Source organism: Thermobia domestica, chromosome 1 (assembly GCF_964235325.1).
Source record: "Thermobia domestica chromosome 1, izTheDome1.hap1.1, whole genome shotgun sequence".
In the NCBI taxonomy this organism is placed as follows: Eukaryota; Metazoa; Arthropoda; class Insecta; order Zygentoma; family Lepismatidae; genus Thermobia; species Thermobia domestica.
The window spans coordinates 308431420-308450370 of NC_137454.1; the positions used below are offsets into that span (position 1 = coordinate 308431420).

Consider the following 18951-nt stretch of genomic DNA (forward strand, 5'->3'; position numbering starts at 1 on the left):
CCAGAGGCGGTAAGGTATCACTGAAGAACCAGAGGTGGTATGGCATACCACCACATACCGTCTCACTTGGACCACTGCTCGTGACACAGGAGGAGTCTGATAAATTCTAAATGAAATTAACACAGAAATTAAGACATACATTTTGTACTTAAATCTACGGAACGAGGCGACAATTTTTTTCCGGATTTGAACTATTATTTGTAGCCAGAACATAAAAGTGTCAGATACAAGCGTTGGCAATTGTCAGGTGGCGACCGCAATTTCGGACTCTTGGCAGTGATGTGTTAGGGCAAACCCCATACTTCGTCACCTGCTATAGAACTGCTGTGTGCAATGAACTGGGTAGGCGGTAATAATATAAAATGGGCGACTCTTCTGATTTCCAAGGGTACATGCTTGCTTAAATCAGTCTTGTGGACTCTAAAACACACTTTACAACGTTAAAAGTATGTTTATTCACTGTTATTTCTCAGTTCTTTAATTCAGTTGCTAATTTTTTTTTTATCTGGGAATCATGAATTTTCGAAGATCTATAACTCCATTTACGTATTATCTTAATGTGGATAATACAGTAACACAATTAAATTTATGACATTCATATTTACACAGTTCCCATAATTATTAGACCCAGTGACTGAGACAGTAAAACTAGTGTTTATTGTGAATAGATTACGCAACAAACAAAAGTTTTATTGTATTATCTAAAACCAAGAATCCGTGATTCCATATATGAAAATAAAAAAGTACGGCATTCTTAAGACTTATTGCGTGCAGATAAGTGAAAATAGCCGAAAATTTTAGGAATGATCTAAAACAAATGCATCAAAACATTGAGATCTTGGCCAATAATTAGTTTTTGGATCAGGAGCCACAACATTTTTGAACGGCCCCTAAATCGAGTTTTCGTAGTTTTCTACGGAAAAAAGCACATCATACTGAGTTAAGTGATAGTTTGGGTTTGGCTACACTGCATGTAGTTCTGCAGATACAAGGCCTACAAAAGTTTATTTTTGCTTGAAATACATTGGATCTTTTGACCCAAAAATAAGAAAAAGTAGCACATTCTTAACAATTAAAGCCTGCAGAGAATTAAAAAGTGACTCAAAAAGTAGCGTGTCGCTCAATTTGAAATTTTGGTAGCGAGGACACTTAAAAAATCGCCCAATCCGCTACTTGTAGCCCCATCTGGTTTCAAATGTTCGTTCATGTTAAATCATATTTTTCTACTTAATTTAATATGAGATAAAATGGCATCTTCAAGTCTAGGCTTTGTAAAATTTAGCCTGTTAAGGAGTTTGATTTACTAAAAACCAAACCAATCTCTCTCACAGGATGTACAGTGTAACACTGCTACTTGTTAAATTTTAAAAATTTCGCTACACACTCCATGGGGCTGCGCGATACACTGGTTGGGAAAGTTTGTTAGCTTACGGCATCAATGTATTACTATGTAACACATTATATATATATATATATATATATATATATATATATATATATATATATATATATATATATATATATAATTTTAATAATACGTTATCAAGTTTAAAATTAAAAAAAAAAAACATGTTCACTGCTCTATGTAATAATATTGTTCATTTCGTACGTCTCCATTACAGAAGGGGATGGGGAAGAATGGAGTTGAATATTAAAGAAAAAATAAACTGGTTATGTTGATTTCCTGGGGAAAATACCAAAAAAAAAAAAAAAAGTATCTGCTACCGCAGCCAGCCATGCCATCCACTAAACCGATGCAATTTCCAGTTATTGTTCAACTTTGCAAAGAAATTTCTAAAATTAATTTTTCTTGACGTTATCTGTTGGCGATCGGTTTCTTTCTGAAAGTTTTCTTTCCATGTTTAGAAAAGAAAGAAAGAAATAATGATAAAAAAAAAGAACGTTACACGTGGTGCACAAGACACCTTCTCAATATCCTGCTCCCTTTACTGACGATCACGCAAAGTTCTCACTGCAAGGGGCATGTACAATAGTGTTATTTGCTTCAGTGTTGCCAATAATATAATTGGTCTGCAGATATCAGCGCAAGGCTATTTTTGTTCTAAATTAGCTGCAAGTAAGCATATTTTAGATATGATACTTTGTCGTTACGTACAGCTAATTGGGTAGATGTATCGTGTGTATTATCTTACTGTGAGCAGTAATAATGTCCCTCCCCTATTTTTACCTTCCTTCCCGCTTCCCCCCTCCTTTAATGTAACAGCCAATCGTCAAATGGCTGTTGATTAAAACGGGATGGGTTCAGATATGTCGAAGGAAGTTTGGGTTTCCCCACTGGTAACATGTTTGTAACAAGTATTAATAAGTTACTAATGTGTGTTCGCAATAGCTTAATACAAAATGTCCACTTACATATTAGTAGAAAGAAATGGTACCTATTCCTATAGTGCCTTCTTCTATCATACTTAATACGGAGTGTATCAAAAAGGACTTTACAACTTCGAAAACTCATTGATTCATTTATTTATCTTACAGACATGATGTTGGTGTCATTTTGCAGCAAAATACATAAAGTTTTGTCTCGCGTAGTACACTAAATGGCGTGACAAACATCTTGCTGCTATCAAATGAGAGACCAGCGGTATTGCCACGTTTATATTGTACACATCCATGTCTATCCTCTGTCAGCTGATCGCGCCGTATTTCCTCTGCTTAGTCATAGCCACATCCCTTTACCACTTGGCAACATCGCGTCAGAGCTTGCGTTTTATTCGTTTAGCTGAAATTCCAAGGTGTTTGTCACAGGCTATAGTTCAGAAACAAACCATCACAAGCATTAGCGTCAGTTGCAGCAAAGATGGCCGCCTTCACTGGTCCTGATCGTGCTAGCTGTGTGTTTTGGTTTGAAGAATCTAAGTCTGCAACAACTGTGTAATATAATTTTCGTACAAAGTATGGTGAAGATCCTTCCAGTAGGTCTATTATTTATCAGTGGTATAACTGTTTTATTGAAACTGAATGTTAGGTAAGACACAACAAATCTTCAGGTCGTCCCCGTACATCTGAAGACGTAGAGCAAGTGAGACTTCAGATAGGATATGTGCCGCGTCACCAATGGAAGCCATATTAAACCTCTTCAGGTAAAAAAAAAAGTATTTTGCTACAAAATGATATCAAAATCATGTCTGTAAGCTAAATAAATAAATACGAATTTTCAATGTTGTAAAGTCCTTTTTGGTAAGTCTTCGGGGTAAGCATACGGAAGCTTATAATTTCACTCCAAAAGAGAGAGAGAGAGAGCTAGAGAGAGAGAGTATGTAAGTATGTATGTATGTACGTGCTGTTCAGGATTGTACCTAAGGTTTCTTGGAGAGGGACATGATTTTTTCAGGGAGGCCATACTTTTATATAGGTCCTATTAAAGCGAACCGAAAGTTTTGTTTCATGATGTGAAAGAATTAATAATTCACCTTGCATAGGCTACACACATATTAAAGATATTATTATTATATTTGCTGTTAAAACATGAGTTCTGACTGCGTGCAAAATTAAAATCATAAGTTGTAGGTAGTAGTGTTTCCAAACCTGGTTAACTAGTTTGGGTTCGGTTTAAGGTTCAAACAAAATGTGTCTGTTTATTTCAGAAAGCGAACCGTAATTTAATTTCAGTTTTGTTTGTAAACACACACTAGATTGACACTTTTCAGAATATCCGTACATATTTTGGAAAAGTTCCGAAAGGTAAGCTTATGTAATGCTTTCTTTTTAGGTTAAGGTATTATGAATGTGCTGTTTCACTTTTGAACCAAGTTGCGATTCCCCATGTTTTTCCCTCTATATTTTTATAAGGAAACATTAATGATCAATAGAAAAATCAACCGTTTTTCGGTTCGATTTGGTTTCGGTTAACCATTTGAAATGAAATGAAATAAAATATTTCCGTTTAATGTCCCATGACTTTACTTGTTAGATCAAAGGAGACTATGATTAAAACAAGCGAATTATGATTGAAGAGATGGTGGAATGAGAAAATGGAGGCAACGGGAGTATCCTAAGAAAACACACGAGCACGGTGTTGTCCACCTCAATAAGCCTATTTGCCTTGGGATCGAACCAGGTACCCCACACATCAGAGGTAAGCGCTCTACCCGTGAGCCCCCGTGTCCCTAAGGTTAACCGTTTGAAACCGGTTCATATTACAAACCGAAACTACTGTACTTGTAGAAAATGTACCAATAAACTATTCAATAAATAAATAAATTTTGTTTTAGGAAGCCCATTTATTTGATTTCACCTTTTACATGAATGAAGATTATTACACTCACAAATTGTTAATAATAATTTTAAAACGAGTATATGGAAACCACAAATAATCTAAATTATAGAGCATAGGGATCTGTAAAACATGACACGAAAACTGAAACCTAAAACATATTTTGTAAAATTTTCATATTTGCTATAAGTGAGACCTTAACTAAATCAGTTCTTCAATTGCTGATAATGCAGTGTTTGATTGTATTGACGTTTCGCGTTCCTTTTCAGCACTGAGGCTGTATATGAAGTGGTCTTACAGTTTAAAGTAGAACTCGAAAGTTTTCTTAGTGTTCTCCCACGGGAATCAGATCCAGGACTCTATGCACTAGGGTGGAACGAAAAAAAAACCTCGAATATTTAAAGTTTATTTCTAATAGTGCGGAAAAAGTTACCTTTTAATGTAATAAAACAGAAAAATAAATTTTAAGGTAATGGAAGTATGCTTTGAGATGCCGCAAGGATAGTAAAATTTCACAAATATGGTATTTCTTATTCCATTTCAGTCTCTTTCACTCTTCCTTTATTTGCACTATGAAAACATTGAGTGTACTTCTTATTTCTTCTTATTGAAAAAAACACTTTTTTGAGGGGGAGCGGAGGAGGAAGGAGTAATAATTCAATCGTTGAGTACAGTAATTTTTCGTTTTAAACGATTTTTTTTTTTGCATATTTTAGGCTTATATTTTTTTTAAAACTTCATAAATTTAAATCGTTTCACCTCCCCCATTGGTTTTATCAATAAATAATTAGATATAACAAATACAATAAAGAATTTTATAGTGCAATAAAAGAGCAAGAAAGGCTGAAATAGTACACGAAATTTAAAAATGAAACATTATTGTACATGCGGCACTCAAAGCATGCTCCGATTACCTTTCTCTTTTTTCTTTCTTTTTCTTTTTTTCTTTCTTTTTTCTTTTTTTCTTTTTTTTTGTCTTGTCTTTTCCATATCAAAAGGTAACCTCTTCACACTATTGGAAATAACATTTAAAAATTCGAATTTTTTGGTTCCACCTTACGCGTGCATCAAAGGTCCGCGCATTAGCCAGCCACTGCACCAGCAATGTTAAAATCAACAGAGAGAAAAAAAAATAGCAACTTTTTTTGTTGTAAGTTATGTTTAACAACGTCACCACCATATACCCTGTCAGCTGTACAGAAGAAGGAAGAACTAACGGCTTTTGAATGAGAATATAATTTGTAAATCCCCTCACACATTAACAAGTGATACAGGTAGATAAAACGACGTCCATACAGTACAAGCAAGAAATACATGTAGAATGAAATAAGCACAGACCTCACAGAGTGCTGCCTAAAAAGAAACAATGAATGAAAACTAAACAATAATATGTTAAGACACTTAACTTGCTTCATGCTCATTCATTCGCCGGCGTACTGTAGAAGAATAATAATAAAATGTAAAACATAATTGTGCGTGTGTGTCTGACAATATTACATGAATATGATGCGGTCTTTCGTATTCTGTTGTTTTGCCTGTTTATATGATTGCAAGAAGTGTGTGTAGGTTACTTTTTAATTGAAGAATTTTGCAATGTATGAGCGAAAAGGAGCAGCAACCAGGTAGTGTTTAACAAAGCGTGGAAGATTGGGAGAGGATTACATTAATTATTTAAGGCATGCCAGAACAGAAAATGTGTACAAAATATCTTGTTCGTCTTTCATATCAAGAGCTCCAAAGCTTCGTACGTGACTTTGTGAACTGACAAGGGCTTAAGTGGTTTGTAATTTATTACGTGTATGCCTCTTATTCACCTCGTTTGCTTTGTTTTTAGTGTTTCATATTCACTGTCTGTATATATACAAAATGATAGAAATGTTCTGGATTTAAAAAAAATGCATAAAAAACCGGATGCATTTCTTTTTATTGTATATTTTCGTGTAAACACTGCTACAAAGATACAATACAACTAATAATAATAATATAAACACAATATAGTCATGAAGCAAAATAAAATAATTACTTTTAACTTCTGACAGCACCAATAAATCAGCAATACTATATATCAGCCTGCTGTACTTTATTTAACGTCAGTCTTAATGTTTTCCCTTAAATAAAATAAAAAATGTCTTCCATGGTCCTTATTGCTTTCTGAATTTGGTGAGTAACTTAGACAATGAACCTCTTTGAAGTAAATTATTAAGTAATCTACCTTTTAGTAGGTCCTGGGATTAATGAGTTGTTCTTAAGGTTTTTGGACCCTTTCTTCCATGTTTCTCGATCTTCACCTTCCTCTTTCAACTCCCAATATTTTCTTCTATTTTCCAAATCATCAATAAGTTGTGTTCTTCATACCCCTCGCTTTTCTTCCATCTTTTCTTCTATATGGTGGTATGAAAACGACCATTTCTTTGCAAGATGTGTCGAACCTAGTTGGACTTTCTACGGAGGATGCTGGCTAGAAGCGTTCTCTTCTCTCTTATCCGTTTTAAAACATCTTCGTTTGTTGCTCTTCTTTTCCATTTTATTTTCTCCATCTTCCTCCAACACCACATTTCGAAGCTCTCTAAATATTTCTTCTTCAACTCCCCTAAAGTCCAAGTTTCTGAACCATACATGGAACTTCACTAACTTCTTCCTTAGTTCAGCATTAAGCCTGCTAGTTAAAAACAAAATGGAATCTTTAAGTTTAACGTTCTACGATTATGCATTTTAGACAAAGGGAGATGGATGATTAACGCAAGTGAATGATGATTAAAGAATTGGTGGAATGAGACTGTCGGAGGAAACGGGAGTATCCCGAGAAAACCCACGGACACGATGTTGTCCAGCAAAAACTAACTTGGCCGGGAATCGAACCACACACTAGTGGTAAGCGCTTTACCAATGAACACCATGCATCCCCTAGCCTGCTAGTTAAGAGTGATCTTTTTTGTTGATCTGGTGCTTGGGGTCCCGGGTTCGATCCCAGTCCCCGCCAAGTGAACTTTGTGGTGGACAAACACCGTGTGCGTGGGTTTTCTCGGGGTTCTCCCGTTTCCTCCCACTTTCTTCATTCCACCATTTCATTCATTACTCATCATCACCGTCTCCTTTAGCCTAACTGGCATAACCGTGGGACGTAAAACTCAAAGATTTCATTTCTTTTTTGTTGAATTTTTTGGTTATGGCAATTCTTGACTTGATCTCTTTGCTGCAGTAAGCGTTCTCTGTCTCTGTTCTGCAACGACATGAGTTCGCGTGGTTACACCCCTTGATGCATTGCATCTATATTTATAAGAGTGAAGGAAAGAAACTTAATATTTCCGTTATCGGTATCGTAGAAGTTGACTTGTATAAATATTTTTAATATACGTCGAATAATATAACTTTTTATATAAAATTTTAAAAATCTTTTATTTTGAAGTTTGCCATTTGATAAACCTACCCGTTGGACATAGGCGAATATTACGAAATTCGAAATAGTTTGTTTTCATAAAACGTGTATTATATCGATAACCGATGTACTAAACTTTATTTAACTATTTAAAACGATTAAAGTGATAAATATTTTTAAAAGTGAAAGTTCTTACTTGAACGAGGAAGAAAGCTCGTTTTGTTGAAATCTTGGAATAGTGCCCAGATTGATAGTAATGGGATAAATACTTGCTACTTCTCCCACTCTGAACTGTCTAAAAAAAACCTTCAATTAAATATAATTTTGATCCTAGCAGTAGTGGAAAATATCTTTACGCAGTTTTCATCCAACTTTGAAAAAAACATCTAAAACCACTGTGTGTGTGTAAGTCTGACCCAATCGTTATATGGTTGGTTATCTTCTGTTTTGTAATATACGTAGATTGCATGTGCTGGTAGATGCATGACGTTGTTTGCGTGAAGCAAGCAAGTTCTTTCGCTGTGACTTCTTAATTATGTAACTCCAACAAGGTTGGACAGATATTCTTCACAAGTATCGAGGCATTTTTTCACAGAGGTTAAGATGGACTTGGCAGTTTGCCATTGAGTTTCTCCCCAACTTGTACTAGTATACTGTAGTATTGTCTGGCGTTCTTTTCTCTTTCTGGGTTTTTATTTATTTTTGTCTTTATTTGTCAAGATTTTACGTTCTATCCATGGGTTGCAAAACGTGTGCGTATATTTGTTTACTTTTCATTCACTTCCGTGTTTATTTGTTTTGATTAGGCCTTACGTTGAAGAAATAAATGAAAATGTGGTGTCGTCGTCTTGTTTACTGTATAATAGTGCTATTTTGGTTGTTACTGGTCATGGCCAAAAGATAAAGTAGTTTGTTACACTTTTTTTAATGTTGAAGTATTATTATTATTATTATTATTATTATTATTATTATTATTATTATTATTATTATTATTATTATTATTATTATTATTATTATTATTATGTATACTTCAGTTGTGGGGTAGGTTATACGCATGCATTCGATAATTTTCAAATGTTCCTTGAATTCTGATCGAGGGAGACGAAGTAACAGAATAATTAGCAGTTTACTAATTAATTTACCCCTAACAAATAATTGCTATAATCAATTATTGTTTCAGTAGTGAATGAGGTGTTCAATAAAGTGTGACTGTTCAAATGAATTAATCGAAAATGAACAATATCGTATTTCGAATTATGCTGTTAAACAAGAGTTTGTTTGTTAGCACAATACAAGAAATGAATTATATTATGCTAATAATCTAATGCAAATGGTCCAGCAATTTATCGATAATGAATAATTACTCAAATAATTAATCGATAGTGAGCAATTGTTCAAATAGTAATCTACGGCGATAAGTTATTCAAATAGCAATCAAAATCGGTTAATAATTTAAATCCTTAATTGATAGTGTTGAGTTATTCAAATAAGTAATCGATAATGAACAACTATTCAAACAATTAATTGAAAACTATGAAAAATCCAAATAGTTAATCGAAAATAATCGTTAATTCAAATAATTAATTGATAGTCATTAATAATTGGAGTAATCGATTAATCGAAAGCAAGCAATTATTCAAATAATCGAAACCAAGCAATTATTCAAATAATTAATTTGAAAGCAAGGAATTATTCAAATAATTAATTTACAAACAAGCAATTATTCAAATAATTAATTTGCAAACAAGCAATTATTCAAATAATTAATTTGCAAACAAGCAATTATTCAAATAATTAATTTGCAAACAAGCAATTATTCAAATAATTAATTTGAATGCAAGCAATTATTCAAATAATTAATTTGAATGGAAGCAATTATTCAAATAATCAATTTGCAAACATGCAATTATTCAAATAATCAATTTGCAAACATGCAATTATTCAAATAATCAATTTGCAAACATGCAATTATTCAAATAATCAATTTGCAAACATGCAATTATTCAAATAATCAATTTGCAAACATGCAATTATTCAAATAATCAATTTGGAAACATGCAATTATTCACGTAATCAATTTACAAACAAGCAATTATTCAAATAATCAATTGCAAGCAAGCAATTATTCAAATAATCAATTGAAAGCAAGCAATTATACGAAAAATTGATCAGTACTGAATAACTATTAGTATCGAGTAAATGTTCTAATAATTCATGGAGAATAAACAGTTATTCGAATAGTTAATCAACAATGAATAATTTTAATAATTAATTAGATACTAATAACTGTTTGAAAAATTAATCGAGAACAAATAACTGCTCCAGTAAATTGGTTAAATAGAGGGGGAGTCCGAAAATGTTTCCCCAGGCGATTGTGGACAGAGGTGGGGATGCAAGACCAACAATAGCATGTGACATTAAAAATCAGACGTACTTTTTTTTCACATAAGTACCATGTGCATTGAGACATTTGTCGTACCGGTCTATAAACTTTACAAACCCTTCCAGGAAAAATTCAGGGATCTGCATACGGAAGAAGTGTCGAACAACTTCTGTGCCTTCAGCATTGCTTCCAAAGCGCCTGCCGCCGAGAGTCTTTTCCAAAGCCTGAAAGAGATGGAAGTCTCAGTGTACGAGATCAGGACTATATGACGGATGGGCACCCAAAAGTTGCAGTGAGAGGGGAAACTTATTATCGGACTTCTCGTAATTATCAATTTACCAATAAGTGTACGTAGTCCTCTGGCGAATAAATAGTTGCATAACTAATTGATAGATGACAATTATTGAAATAATTGAACGATAGCAAATAATCGTTCGAATAAATTAATCGAAGAACAAATAATTTAGTAATTAATTAAATAACTAGTAAATGTGTGAGTAATTAACCAATATTGAGAACTTATTCAAATAATAGAATGTTGATAGCAATTATTATTTACAATAGTTAGTTTACATGTATAGTGATCGATTAATTCAATAATAGATAGTAACCAATTATACTAAAGTATCGATAGCGAGCAGTTACTCAAGTAATTAATAGCGGACAATTATCTAAGTATTGAGTAATTTTTGATTTTCTATGAATAATAATTTTCATAGATAGAGTTGCCAACTTTTGAAAACGGAAATAACCGAACGCTCTTCTGGAGTACGTATACGGAGTATCTGGAGTACGAAGATTGTGACACCTTCGCTCGTCAAAAATGTGAACAATCTGAAAATTGTTACCGGTACTTCACATAAAATTGAGTGATTCAAAGTTCGAATTTAATAACTTTAATTACTTTCGAAGCATTTTATTAAACTTACTTATTCCAGTTTTAGTTGTCGGCACGTGTAATTTTTTTAGTCTACCATCAATATTACATCAAACAGAAAAGCAAATCTAATTGGCAATATAATTATGGCATGCACAAAAAATAAGTCTTACCAGCTGAACTGGTAATGTCTTATAATGCGTACTACTTTTACTGGATCTGGATCTATTATTCAAGTGGAAGATGTAGCTGAGGATGAAGCAGTGCTAGCTGAGCTCTTGAAAATGTACTTTTGTTGACCTTTAGCAGTTTTGATAAGTTCAATAAATTTCCCTGCCTTCAACTCTTCAGCGAATTCCGCACACGACAGGTCGATATCAAAGCGAATTATAATCTCTGCTTTAACCATGTTTCATCGACAAACTATTCCTTTTGCCACTGCAAAATAATCTGAATAGAACAGAGAATAGGGCTAGTAAGAGGAAAAATTACCGGACATTTAACGTCCGGTTTTGAGGTCGTACCAGACACCGGACAAGGAGTTCAAAAACCGTACTGCTCAGTACAATACAGGACGGTTGGCACTCCTATGTCAATGTCATAGATAGCGAGGAGTTAATCGAAAAAGAAATATGTAAATGGTTGAACAATTAATCGAGAATGAATAATTGCTCTAGTAATTTAGTTAAGTAATTATTTGAATTACTAATATTTATTCAATATTTTGTCTCCAGGTGAATAAATAGTTGTGCAATTACGTACTAAGATTACAGTTACTGTAATAATTAATCGTAAGCAAATAATAATTCTAATGTATTAATCCAAGAACAAAACAATCTTTGAATGTAAATAATGAAAGAACTAGTAAAGATTTGAATTATTAAGATCAAGCAGTTGGCTGAATAATTAATCATATTAGGGGTATTTCTGAATATTTAAATCCATTTCGAATTAATTATTGATTGAATAAACGAATAATAGTTGGGATTAATGAAAAGATAATGAATAAGTAATTTAATAAATACATAATTAATTACTTAAATAATGAGGGGAAAATAATTATTCCAAGAATTTTAATGGCAATATGTTAACTTCCTTTTATTTTCTTTTATATAAAGACTTCATTTTTTTCCATCTGGGATCAAATGCCCGTACACAGTAAGAGTTAAGATGTGAATCAGGCAATAAATAATTACGTGAGAAAATGGGTGTGACGAGAGAACTGAGAAATAATAACACTTTACTATGTCAATCAAAAGTCTTCCCTAACTTTGCTCGACTTCTCTTCTTTCCTGATATGAATACACCGTTCACACACACATAGAGGTAGCGTTTATAGTTCCCTCTGAAAGAAACATGTTGTAAGCCTGGGCCAGCAAAAGATATTTTGCCCGTTGTCTTTCTTTTTTCGTTGATTAACTTAAAACCTGTATCGAAACAGGAAGAGAAAAAAATTAGCTGTGAATGGACTGGCCGTAACGCTGAGAAAAGTAGAAGGGGAAGACTTTTATTAGTTGAATAAAAGAAAGAAAATATTTAAAAAAAAAAAATACTAGCAACCAGTTTTTTCACGTGACTTAATTGCCTGCAGCAAGGCCACTCTCCTGTAAGGGCGTTGCTCTAACGTAATGTGTTATCATCCCATTTCGTATGCATGCATGTAATGTATGTATGTACTATGCGACGTACGTACGCGTGTGTTTGTAGGGGAAACCCTGCTCCTTTCCCCCTCCCCAAGATTTTTCTATATCATGTTCAGACATGGCTCACACAATTGAATCTACGTACTTGCCCCAAAGACTTTATCTTTTGGCAGTTATTTTTTGTTGTTGTTAACCTGTGTTAGGTTGTATGTAAAAGATTACCTTGTAAGGAACTGAACTTCTTACAAGCAAACGGAAGGAACCAATGAGAATCATCATTGTCTGGTGACGTAGCTCTTGCTAAGCAAGGTAGTTAATATATTTTCCTCGAGGATAGAATTTGTAAAATAACCGTAATGCCGCTTCGCTACACGTTTTGGGTATGACAAATGTCAGTGTCCCCTGTAGCAAATGTGTTTGACATTGACTGCCTTGGAAGAAGTTCATTTATCTATAATTACTATCTGTGTATAGGCCTTTTAATAGTTTAAGGAAAACTTTCTTTAAAAGTTTGTCACATAAGAGGAGTAGCAAGAACGTTGTTGTATCGTAGCCCGAAGGTAAGACAAGTAAATATACAAACTTCAATTTTGGTTAGGGTTGTCATCTTTCCAAAGCCAGATGTTGGGATAGTTCATGCAGCTAATGCAAGGAGGAAAGGAGAGGTGGGATAGAAATGTACCAGCTGGCTTTTTTTTTTTTTTTTTTTTTTTTGTAATAATGTAAAGCTTTAGACTAAAGTTTTTCTAGTGTAGAGTGAATCATATTTATTTAAATTGTTAATATGATACACTTTAAATCATATATAGGCCCATGTCTTATAATATATAAAAAATATGACCAATTTAAATATTGTGCAGCCATGGACACCCATGTGATCTTTTGCAGGACGAGAAGGGAAGGCAAGAGCACAACACACGCAGTAGAGGAACGCAACAAAATCGTGTTCGGAAAATCAGGAAGAGATTAAACAGAATTAAACTTTTATTTAAAGAGATTCTGCACTTATTTTGTTGAGTGAACTGATGACCCTTGAAGGAAGTCATATTCGGTGAAAGTTAAACTTTTATGTTGCCAGGTATAAAATTACATGAAATATTAAATTGAATTAAGAAAATATGTGCAAGTAAATGACAAGTTTTTTTTCTTTAATATTTGATCTTCGTTAGATCTAAAGAAGCGTTATTTAATTATGATACAGTCATTTCAAACCTTCATACTAGAAAAATTACGGAGGCCACGGTGACTCAGAGGTGGTCCTTTTGGTGCCTGTGGTCCCTGGTTCAATCCTCAGTCAAGTAAATTTGTTATGGAGAACATTGTTTCCGTGGGTTTTCTCTGGGTATTCCCGTTTCGTCTCACATTAATATTTCACCAATTTTTCCACAATCATCATCATCATTTGCTTGCCTTAATCATAGTCTCCTTTAGCCTAAAAGACATAATCATAGGACTTTAATCTGTTATCTTATACTTGAAAATCGTCTTCGTAAGTCTTTTAGATATGGACATACTATTTCGACATATGTTCTATTACATATATAACTTCTAGTAATGAAATGAAAATGAAATCTTTAAGGTTAAAAATTCGCCTGACCTCGTATTCAAGAAATTATAATCCCTCTCATCATCAATCACGTGCTTTCATCTTTCTCTGTTTGTATCAGAAATCCTGGTTATAAACGAGAAACATTGCAGTGCGTCACTCTTAAATCCGAATAGTGAACAGACAAGCTAATAGGTCTCACTAAAACAAGTATTTAGATTTTAATTGCAATTTAAAGATTGTATTGTCTCAATTTAATTATTCCGAAATACAATGAGTGCCGTAACGATATTTAAATTTTAGAATTAATATTTGTATAACACCATGTTGGTTGGTGAACGAACTTAATAAATTTGCTGAATATAAACACTTAGATTTTAGTTGATCACAGATAAGGACACAATGGCACAGTAGCAGAGCGCTTAACTCTGGCCCGTGAGGTCCCTGGTTTAGAATCCCGGCCAAGTAAGTTTGTGGTGGAGAAGATAGTGCCCATGGGGTTTTCTCCCACTTCCTCATTCCACCAATTCTTCCATCATCCTTCACTTGCTTTAATCATTGTCTCCCTTAGCTTAAAATGCATAATTATAAGACGTTAAACTGAAAGATTTAATTTCATTTCATTGCAATTAAGCATGGTTTTATCCTTCCGTTAATTAACTGAACCAAGATAATCGTTCTGCTAAAGGCAATCACACGAAACTTACATATATGACTGAATTATCCATGTTTGCAGTTGAAGTGATCTGTGTATCATGCATGGAATATGGATAGCCGCCGTTAAAGTCATCGTTACCCGTGAAGAGGCTAACGGATTCATTCCGTTAAATATCTGGACCGAGATAATTGTTCTGGTAAATACAAGAAAGAGAATCACGCGAAACATATTTATGACTGAAGTAAGTACAGTATTCATGTTGGCAGTTGAAGGGATCAGTATGCCTGTGGGATATGGATAGCTGCCACTAAAGTAATCGTTATCCGTGAATAAGTTAATGGATTGATTCCGTTAACTAACTGCACCGAGATAATAGTTATGCTAAAGACAATAAAGAGGATCATACGAAATTTATGACTGAAGTATCCATGCTGGCACTTAAAGCGATCAGTATGGCATATATGGGATATGGATAGCCGCCGCTAAAGTAATTGTTATCCGTGAATAAGTTAATGGATTGGTTCCGTTAACTAACTAGATCAAGATAATCGTTCTAGCTATCTACTCCAAACATTCGCTACCGTTCAAGACTTGTCATGTGGAGTAACAGACGAACGGAGTACTAACATTATAATTTTATAAGACCCACTGGTGTAATCCTAATAAATTATGGATTCAACTCCTGTATAGCGATTACGCTGGAACCAGACATTCGGCGCCAGAAATCCCCCCCTCCTCTTTTGACTGGAAGCCGTAGATTTCGATAATAGTTTATATACTGTAGTTGATATATATTGTAGTTGATAAATCGTATGTTTAAATTGTGCATCAAATATTCAGGGAAGAGCAAATGAACCCCTTCTTTTCTTTCTCGAGGGCCTGTGCCAACCAACCTATTGCAACACCGACTGCATGCCACTGAATTACCTTACAATATTACATAATTTTCTGTTTTTTTTTTTTCCTTTTCCTTCTAAAGGTAATGGGGGAAAAAAGTTGGCCACGATATACTCTTAGGCTTAACCACCTGTGTGTGTTTATATATTACGAAGACACCTAATTGTGGCACCCACTATGATAAAAGCTGAAACCTAGGATCCAAATTTAGATAGCAAAGCATTACAAGAACGTAGTTAACTCTTTCTTTTTTATTTTCATTTTTTTAAGTGGGAGAAGAGTTCACACGCCTTTGGCGGGAGGGGAAGAAGGCAGTTGTCTTCGTTCGTCTGTTGTTGTCTCCCCACTTCTTCACGGTAGAGGGAGCGAGATTGTCTCTTGTCTCTCATCCCGCCAAGTCTAATGGACCAGCTCGTGGTGGCCTTGTATCACGTGCTTCTCTCAATCAGTCTCGCGCGCATCGTTCTTCCTTTTTTCTCCTCTTTTTACGATGTTTTCTTCCCCCTCCCCCCACTTTAGTCTGTTTAAAACGCGTGACACGCTACTACACTTCTTCCAAGTGCTCACAGACAGATGGAGATTTCTCCAGATTCAGATGAATTTCTGATGCTGAACCCTTTACATTTCCTTCCCCTGTGCCTCCTACATTCTGTATCACCAATATTAAAACATTTAAAACTTTTCAATGTTACTATTTTTTCGTGAAATCAGTGTTATTGTTTTCAAATAACTATATTAATTTTTCTTAAATGTTTTAAAATCGGGATCATTTTTAGTAATCAGAATGTTCTATGGAACACCCTATTCTTGTCCCTTTCGAGAGCATATGCCACTATACTTATGTTTTTAGAAACAGTATTAATTAAAACTTCATTAATCTTGTATTGATATTAATGGAAGAATATATAATTAACTAAAATGCCATTGCTTCGCACGGTGAGAATAGGTCTATGGGAAATATTTGAATCCCCTTCTCCCTTATGGTATATATTTCAATAAAACTGTAATTGTAAAAACCAGTAAGGTATTCTATTTTGGACATAGATTTTGAAACACCCTATTCCTACAAGATACGAACTTTAATCGAAGTATCATTATAAAAACGCGCCTTAAGATGGATACTAACTTTCTTCCAAAAGTTACTTGAAAGGGGTCAACCGTTTTCCCTATCCCGAAAAGTTTGGACGACACTGAAATATTTTATTTTTCACCTCTTTCTTTCTTACCATGCCGATCTGGACTGGATTTGGACTTAACGGTATCAGAAGTGTGACTATTCATCTCAGCGATCCGGAAAACTATAAATATTGGTCGTTTTCGATTATTTTTACATGCCACCACTTCTCACTCCCACCGGTGTGATGCAAGGTATGTCTTACATCCATTGAGGGTTGAACATGGACCTAAGAGCGTTGTGAGTGCCAATATTGATATCTGTGACGCCGGAAACTAATATAGGTCATCTTCGATTATTTTACATCTCACCCTTTCTCCCAGGAGTGTTGGTGGGACTGAACTTGGCTTAAACGGCATGAGGGGTATCATGATTCATCTCAACGACCCTGAAAACTACATATTAATATTGTTCATAATCCATCGTTTTTATGAGTCATCCCTCCTACTCCTCTAACCGTAGGTCTGCTAGGAGAGGTAAAATTAAGGAAGTTTGAATTAATACCACTTTAAAAAGGTACTGGTATTAATTTAATTATGTTCAAAATTAGAAAAGAAAAAGAATTGTCTTCGAAAAGTTCAAGGCATTATGATTGGTTTAACATTCTGATTAACAAAAGTGGTATCTACTCGAAAATGGTTTGAGAAACGCTTACATAAAGAAAAAAAGTTAAATTGATGGTTGTTTCTGATTGGTTAGGATATTCCTTGCACTGTAGTTGGAAACGTTGTGTAGCATCCTCTCCTTCGTACTCGATCAAGAACCGGAAAAATTCGGTGGCTGGATTGTAATAGGTTTTAATCTGGACATAGAAGCTTGTGTTCTGATGCCAGCGACGGCGACACTTGGAATGAAAAGAGTCTGGGTCGCGGATTTCTGTTGAAGTCTTCGCCAATTAATTTCGTGACGACCGACCCGAACGGTGAGCTTAGCTTCGTTGCTGTGGCTGTTGGGTAATGGCTACGATCTTGACAGGCTTTCTGCTTTTCCCTTTTGATGATGTTTCGTGAACGTCAAGGTTCCGCAGGTGGTATTTTGATCGGATTGCGGATACTGTTGTTTCAGTCTCACTTTTCTAATGTGTTTTTATTAACTATTGTTGACTTAAATTAAGTAGTATCAAAGAATATAATTTTTGAATTGTAGATCCCATAGTTATATACGTAGGCTAAAATGAAATGAAGAATGATAAAATAAACGATGTAAAAAAAAAAAAGTAATATATAAAATATATGCCTTGAATACGATTCGAACTCCGACAGATGTGCATTTACATCTCATACCGCTCAAACATGTCAACCGGTACTTACTGAGATCCGTACCGCATTTCCTTCCTATTAGAGCACATGATGTAACTTAATGTACTAATACATCGTTTAAGTTGGATGAAATGAACAGACGTATATTCATTTCATCCCTCGAGTTAGATTATATTCATCTAGAGGGGTAGATAACATCTTATTTATTCTACAACCTGGAACAGACTGGATTTTTTCCAATACACCTCATAGAGCCAGAACCTAGAACAGCATTTTCTACATTATCATAACCTCCAATTTCAAAGAACATAGCAATATAGTTTTATGTAACGCATTTATGCGGTACACTACGACTTGCCAGTAATACCAAAAGGAAATACAGTTTTTTTTTTTTTTTTTTTTTTTTTAACTTGGTGTTTTGGGGCCTAGTCAAAGGCGTCCGGACATCTTGACAGGAATCTTTGTCACACTTTCCTTTTTTGGGGGGGGGGGAGGAGGATGCTAACTTTAATATATATGCCTTGGATAACTTCAATTCGAAATTCCGTCCCATGTTTTGGTGTTAAATGTTGAAGTTTAGAGTGACTTCTTAGTCTTTCTAAAACCAGTGAATGCAAAGAAATATGGTAGAATTCTAGTATTTCTTACTCAAACTGGGAAAGGAAAGCAAGATTCTCTGTTACTCTGTAAACTGTAAATATCTATGATTGCTGTAAGATCCAAGGATCGATTCTACAAAATAAAGGTGATCTACAAAAGGCATTGCTATGAAGTTTAGCCTGTGTTAATATTAGCCTAATTTTTTGTCTTACTGAAGTTTATGCAACCCACTTTACATAGTTCCATTACGGGTTGTATAACGTGTAGGATGTGATGCTAAGGATTTCAGAAATTAATCTGACTT

General features: G+C 34.4%; 1 protein-coding gene across 2 annotated transcripts in view; it reads left to right on the forward strand.

Annotated features, from left to right (window-relative positions):
* The first annotated feature begins 3044 nt into the window (after positions 1 to 3044).
* The window catches only part of LOC145661962 (forkhead box protein O-like), a 583915-nt gene continuing 568008 nt past the window's right edge, over positions 3045 to 18951 (forward strand). For both annotated transcript variants that reach the window (XM_081727318.1, XM_081727314.1), the window contains exon 1: positions 3045 to 3101. In XM_081727318.1, coding sequence (XP_081583444.1) covers positions 3060 to 3101 — 42 coding nt within the window. In that variant the 5' untranslated portion in view covers positions 3045 to 3059. The remainder of the gene's footprint in view (positions 3102 to 18951) is intronic.